Source organism: Neomonachus schauinslandi, chromosome 6 (genome assembly GCF_002201575.2).
Source record: "Neomonachus schauinslandi chromosome 6, ASM220157v2, whole genome shotgun sequence".
NCBI classification, from domain to species: Eukaryota; Metazoa; Chordata; class Mammalia; order Carnivora; family Phocidae; genus Neomonachus; species Neomonachus schauinslandi.
The window spans coordinates 92,292,957-92,300,145 of record NC_058408.1 but is presented as its reverse complement, the minus strand read 5'-3'; the positions used below and the strand labels follow the sequence as shown (position 1 = coordinate 92,300,145).

Below are 7,189 nucleotides of genomic sequence, written 5' to 3'. Positions count from 1 at the left end.
AATAAGCATCTTTTTTAAAATCATCAAGAATTTGCTTTTTTATTCTATTTAAAAAATTGGGAACAAATATTCCTTCACTCTGCACCATAGTAACCCACTGTGCGCAAAGAGGCAAAGGCACATACTGTTTCTCTACAGGGTCAACACTTTCCGCCAATAGCAAATCCCCCTTTATTACAGACCTTAGAACTGGATTGCCATTTGGGCAAGTCAATCAAGAGGGCTTAGACAACAGCTGGGCAGATTTTAACGTGTTTATTTCTACAGTTTGTTTTTATTAAAAGTGTTGTGAAAAAGGAATCCTATAAATAGTAAAAAGAGGGAAATAATAGTGCTCCATAGCCTGAAGCAAATGGTGTAAATACATTTGTAAACAAGGTAAAGTTGCTGAGCTTACTAAAAGGACAAAAATTAAACTAGTTACAGATAGCACAATTGTTTAAGAGGTTAGGAAGTGTTTTGTCCCAAGTTTTGGTGCTCTAAAATGGCCAGCAGTATAGTAATTCTCTATTTTGTAGCCTTGATCATCTGTGCTTTCTCTCTTCCTATAGAAAACCACACTGGATGAAACAAGCACTGGCTGTCTACTGTTTTGAAGAGTTTTGAGAACACTGCCACCAAAACAACACAGCTGGAACCACCGGCCTTCTGGAACATTAGAGCTCCTGAGAGAATTTGAAACAGTCATCAACATTTTTCTCTATTTTTGCAGGAAAATACTGGAAGTAAATAGGGGCATGGAATTCAACAGCTGGCTAGGAGTGTTTTACATTCAGTTGTTTGGAAGCATACCGATTCAGCTCCTTTGAATCTTCTCCTTAGAAAACACAGAATTACCCTATCACTTCTTAAAGCACACTAAGACCAAAAAAAAAAAAGGTCATTTAAGGATAATATAGTTTTTGCATTAAAGGTCAATCTGCAACAAGAAATCTGTTCAACTCACAGATCTGGAGACTCATGGGGAAGATAAGCTGTAAGTGACCATTTGTCACTAAGATATGCAGGTGCTGAATTTCTTAGTAGATGCTGCCAGAGTAAACCAGATGTGGCTACTGGGCAGCGGGAGGAAAGAAATTAAATCTTGTCCTCTACATGCATAGTTGTATTGGGGGTGATGCCCCAACTCTGGAAAAAAGATCTAATTTCCACAACGAATTAATTAGGCAGGACAACTCACTTTAAATAGTAGCTCATCTTTTTAAGCCTAGTTTTTACCAATGACTTGAACTAAAAACAATTCAAACCACTGGGTCATGCAGTCAATAAGTTAAAACTATAACAATAAGTAAAAGGGCATAAGATATGAGTGGAAAACAAACCCTATTTACCCGGGGAAGGGGGGTGGGGGCATTTCGTGTATTTTGTGTAGGATAAGGAACAGAGAAAAGATATTTTCATTATGGCTTTAGGATGGAAGCGCTTCAGATAGTCCCCTACCCTCCTTCCCCCAAATCAAAACCCCGGTGGCAGTGACAGAGCCAGGAAACAACCTAGCCTACCCGCCTTCCCCACCCCCTAACCGGGCCCCGTGGCTGCACTCCAGTCGCCCGTGCTTCCCACGGCTCCGGAGGAAGCGGCTACAGCCCATTCCAGTAGATCCAACGCCCAGGCCTGGGGGTAGGGAGAGAGCCCTTATGGTGGGTCGCGGGCAGCAAGGCCCAGATGTGAATAGGGCACGTCTTCAGCCCACAACAACTAGGCGCCAACGGCTTCAAGGGAAGACTTTGGGACCTGGATAGGGCTCCCCCTCGCACCAGAAGTCATCGGCTTGCGGGGTCTCCAGGAGCCACACCTCTCGGGGCAGGTCACCCGCCGAGCCGGAGGCCTCCTTGTCCCTGACGGCCTCCAGCACCCGGTAATAATGGCAGTCCCGGCCATTGTCGGGGTCATAGGGCGGGGCCAGAATGTCCAGGAAGGCGGCGGGTCCGTCCACAGCGTCGATCTGGTGCAGGTTGTCCTGGTGCGGAGTGAGGACGCAGGGGCCGCTGGCCTCGGTGTACTCGGCCCGCGAACGCAGCACGCCCGGCCGCACCGCGTCCCGCTCCTGGGCCTGCAGCGGTGGCTCGAACTGCTGCTCTGGCGGCGGGGCCCGCGGTTGTTGCCCGCCGCCCGCCTCCAGTTTGTCCATGCAGCTAATGCGCACGGTGCCATAGAGCACCTTGAGCATGCCGTGCATGCCCGGGTGGTCGTGCAATGGGATGGACGTGCCGCTCTTGAGCAGGAACACGCCGAGGCTGAAGCCGTCGGTTTCGTAGATGTGCATGTAGGTGACCGGCGGCAGGTTGGGTGGCAGTGGCTGCAGCGTGGCCTTACGCGGGGCGATGTTCAGGTCCTCGGCGCGGACTTGGGTCAGCAGGTTCTTCAGCTTGCTCAGGTTCTCCGGGAAGCCATGCGGCATCGAGGCCTCGGGGCCCGGCGCCGGGCCGAGGTCGGAAGCGCTGCGGCCGCCCCCGCTGCCCCGGAAGGTGAGGCACGCCTGGCGGGCGATCCGTTGGATCAGGGAGGCCATGTTGTCTCGGGGCATGCTCGGCTGTTCCTCCGCGTGCCGAGGCCGGCCCCCGCCGCCCCCTGCTTTCCTCCGAGCCTTGCGGTCTCCGGCGGCCGCCAGGGCTGCCCGCAGCCCGGGGCGAAGCTAGAGGCCCCGCAAGTACCGGTCTTTCGGGCGCGCGGCACCGCCGCGGCCAACCTCAGCAGCCTCACGCCCGCAACAGCTTGGCGCACCCGCCCCGCGCCTCCTGCGAGCGCGCACGCGCACGACCCACACGCCGCACTCACGCCCGGGGAGCAGGTACTGGCCGTGCGGACCGTGGAAGGCTTTGCATTACGCCCGACGTTCCATTCAAGTGGCCCACACCTACGACGGTGGCCGGGCGCTCTGGCCGTCTTACAGAGCATGCTGGGACTTGTAGTCCGAGATTACGGATGAGGTCTGAGTTTCCTTTCTCAGCTGGAAAAGGAAGGATTGGATTTGTTTCTTACAAAGCGCCCTTCTTTACGGTTCCAAGGTGGTTGCTTGTTTGAAAAAGGTGAATTGGGGCACAAGAGAAATAGCCAGTTGACTACAACTCCCGGCACCCCCAGTAAGCTGGAATGACGCACTTCCGGCAGCTGGCCTGTGGCGTGGTGGAGTCTTGGCCACCGCATGCAACAGGGCAAGAGGGTCGTTAACCTTCTGGCGCCGCTCGGTCCTGTTCCGCCCAACAGGGTCGCTTTTCTTTGGCTCTACCCTTGGAAAGGAGGCTGTTGAGTTAACTTTATGTCTTCCTGGCCACCTAGGCAGCACTCTCTGCCCTGGAGATTACTGGACGGCACTTTCGTAATTTTGCAAGTTTGGGAGATGAGAGGGTCGAGGCCGTCCTTAGTGATCATGATTCCTCAGCACAGCCGTCCCCAGCTGTTGTTTGCATCAGGGTGTGATGACGCTGCTCTTCCGGTTACAGAGCACGATAGTTTTGCTGGGATTCGAGAGGCCATTTGCTGTGGCCAAGGATTGTGTATACTAAGGGTTATCAAACCATGGTTTGCCAAAGAAACACCTGGTTGGGAGGGGGAGGTAGGGAGGGGCTTTTAAAAAATACAGATTACTGGTCTAGAAATTGATTCACTAGATGATTCTGAGGCGTCTTATGAGCAACAGTGGTGTGCGAGAATCAGGCAAGCTCTTGACCTTCACGTTACCCTGAGTTTACTTTTGGACTTCCAAAGCTGAACATGGGCTCCTTGTTCTTTTTGTAATTGAAGTGGTTCTGTAAATCCTCTCCAGCTGAAAAAGGCATGGTTTTTTAGTGGGCTGTGTAACCTATTTAATGGGCGCTCAGTATATGCGAGGCACTCTGTACCTAATGAATATTATACTATTTAATCCTCATAGCAACTCTTTAAAAGGTGGGCACTATTATTCCCAGTTTGCAGATGAGGGAGTAAGTTGCACAAGGATAGTAAGGAATGGGCAGGGCCTAAGCAGTGCAGAAAATGTACAGTTAAAAAAAAAACAGTTTGAATTGGTGTTAAAAGCACTATATGTGGAGTCAGGATATTGTTTTTCCAACCTACTGTGCTACTTACAGGTTATATGTCTTTAGGCAGATCTTACCCGTTTAGGTCCTCAGTTTATTCACTTGTAAAATGCTGGGGTTAGGGTAACAGTCCTTCTGAACGGGAGTTACTCATCAGAAGCCCCTGGGAAACTTTATAAAAATAAAGATTTGGAGGTCCTACCCCAGAGATTCTGATTCAGAAGAACTAGTGTGAAGCCTAGAATTTTTTTTCTAAGGTGCTGCCCAAGTGATTCTTAATTATCAGCCCAGTTTGAGAATCACTGCTGGATCTGTAAATAGGGAACCAGTTCTTAGTATTTGGTGATTTTGATTAAGACGATGATTATTTGGGCGCCTGGGTGGCTCAGTTGGTTGGGCAGCTGCCTTCGGCTCAGGTCATGATCCTGGAGTCCCGGGATCAAGTCCCGCATCGGGCTCCCTGCTCGGCAGGAAGTCTGCTTCTCCCTCTGACCCTCCTCCCTCTCATGCTCTCTGTCTCTCATTCTCTCTCTCACAAATAAATAAAATCTTTAAAAAAAAAAAAAAAAACTTTCTAAAAAAAAAAAAGACGGTGATTATTTGTTATAAAAAGGACTCTTGGTATTTATTTGTCCTTCAGAGTTACCATGCCATTGTTAAGGTGTTTAAATTATACTGTCAAAGTTCACCATGTAGTGAAATCCCATGCAATCTTTTTCTAAAGTGAGGACTAGTTAAATTAAGAAGAAGAATCCCCTATCTTTATTTACAAATCTGGGTTTTTATTTATTGGTTTTGCTTCTGTTAAGGTGTAATTAGTGGGAAGTGTAGACTCTATAGAACACAGACTTTAGTAACATATGGATGTATGTAATTTTCGAATCTGTCACTTAATAGTTACCTGTATTTATTTAACTGAAGCTCATCTATGAAATGGGATAATAAGATACATGTGTGAAAAACTGTTAATAGCATATGGAACATAGATGTCCCATAGTAGTAGCTATTATTATAGTTTTTAAATGGTGAAAAGCCATTTAGAAATTAGTAAACACCACTGATTTTAAATAATACTCAGCAAATACTGAAATGGAATTTGACTTGAGAATCAGCTTCAAGGTAGAGATAAAAAAAAAAGATCATTTTTATTGGTTAAACCTTCTATCTAGGGATACCATCCTTCAGGTCCTTGCTATTATTGTTTGGCCAAAGACCTGAAAGTTTTCAAAGACTGCTTGAATCTGAATCACCTGGGGGCATTTGTTGAAAGTGCAGATTCCTAGATCATGTCTACACCTACTGAATCTGAATCTTTTGCACATTAAAGGTTTTAAGAACTACTGAGTGTCTATAGGGCATGTGGTACTTTTTTTTTTAGGCCACAGACAGGCTATCTCCATAATTCCTTTTGGTGATGTCCTTAGAGCTGCACTAATGGATGAAATCAATCCTAGGGACTTTTGCCCTTAAGAAGCACCTTACTTGCCCTTCTCTACCACTGCCAATAGCATTGGCTGAGTAGATTTCTGTCACCATTAATGTCCTTCTTTTTATGCTCCTTGTTCTGTTTTCCTTTGTGTTGCAGTAAGCAGAATGAAGATCAAAAGAAATTCAGAAAAGGGAACAAAGAAGAAGTGATAGTAAACAAGTGCTAGAAATACAAGGCAGACACAGGATTTGGGAAAAGTTTGGGATAGATGGAATCAATCATTCAGAATCTATCATTCGATAAAAGTATCTGCTGAGTACCAGGCATTGTTCTAGGTTTTGGGGATTTCAGCAAGGAATATCTGCTTTCCCAAGGAATTTACCTGCATGTGTGTGCATGGGTGTGTGTGTGTGTGTATTTTGGGATGGAGGAGGTTACATAGTATAAATCAGTGAGCAACATAATTTCAGATAGAGATAAGTTTATGAAGACAAAACAGGATGATAGGATGCTGTGATATTTGTGTGTGTATATGGTGTGTTACTTTAAACTGGGTAGTCAGAGGTGACCAGAAGATAACATTTGAGCTGCTCCTGAATATTAAGGAGTCAGTTATGGAAAAATTTGGGGTCAGAGCATTCCAAGCCTTAAGGTTGTTAAACAGGATATAAGATACTGTGACTTTGACACAGTGGGAAGGAGCTTGGTATCACTGGGGACGAGAATGAAGCCTGTGAGGTTAGACCACATAGTGACCTTCAGAGTTCCTGGAGATGAATTTGGGGAGGTAGGCAAGGGCCATATTTTATAGGCCTTGTAGGCCATTGTTATAGGGGTGTGATGGGGAGTTGAGGGCCATGGTGGGGAGGTGGACTTTATTACAAATACAGTGAGAAGCTTTTGGAGAGCTTTGGGAAGGAGAATGACTTACCTGTTTTACATTTCTTAGAGATTGGTGGGGGAAGAGTGTAACAGCAAAGAATCCCTGTTTAGAGGCAGTAATCCAGGGAAAAGACAAGAGAACTAGTGTAAAGATTAGGAATCTATTTTGTAGGTGGATCTGACAGGGCTTGCTAATGAACCATTGCTTTGACAATCTATTTCTTAAAGTATATTCTCTCCACATTTTCTTTTTTATGAGTTGGCAGCGATGTAGTGATAGGTAACACTGACAAAGCTTGAATCGTACCTCTTGCCCACATCTAATTATTAAATTTAGGAATGGGCTCAGCACACAGAAGCATGAGTAAAGCTGATTTTTTTTTTTAAATATTTGCTTAATTAACCAGGAACCAAGAAGAACTGGAAAAAGCCCCAAACACAGACATACTGGCAGACACACACACACACACACACACACACACGCCCCTCCCCACCCCATCCCCCTTAACTTTACCTCAATTCTCTGATTTCTTCATTCTTTGGGAATAGGCTTATATTTTGTTTTTTTCCTTTTTCCCTTGGCCCTCCTCTTTATGAGGACTTATTTTCCTTAATTCATGAGATAGATTACCTTCTGACTTTTTCTCAAATCCTTCTTCAGAATTAATTTTGTCCAATTCTCTGATCACACTGGGGCCCAGTCAAAAGAGTAAAAAAGTATTGACATTCTCAAATGCTCTGAGTTCCTAGCCTGAGGTTGTTTGTTTGTTTAGAGGTGGGCAGGAAGGCTTCTTTTTTCCCAGTAGCTCTTGTCACCTTACTCCTATATCTGCCTTTTATGTTACTATAGAACATGGTA

The 7,189-nt window shown here is 46.0% G+C and overlaps 1 protein-coding gene across 1 annotated transcript; it reads right to left on the bottom strand.

The window, feature by feature from the left end:
* Nucleotides 1–239: 239 nt before the first annotated feature.
* Nucleotides 240–2,882, bottom strand: ADO (2-aminoethanethiol dioxygenase). Its single transcript, XM_021699620.1, has one exon. It carries the CDS (start codon nt 2,525–2,527, stop codon nt 1,715–1,717), a length of 813 nt encoding a protein of 270 aa, XP_021555295.1. The 5' UTR covers nt 2,528–2,882; the 3' UTR covers nt 240–1,714.
* Between the last annotated feature and the right edge of the window lie 4,307 nt (nt 2,883–7,189).

What these genes read in the sequence shown, in the direction of transcription:
- ADO (XM_021699620.1), bottom strand. Translation starts at nt 2,527, where the DNA reads ATGCCCCGAGACAACATGGCCTCCCTGATCCAACGGATCGCCCGCCAG.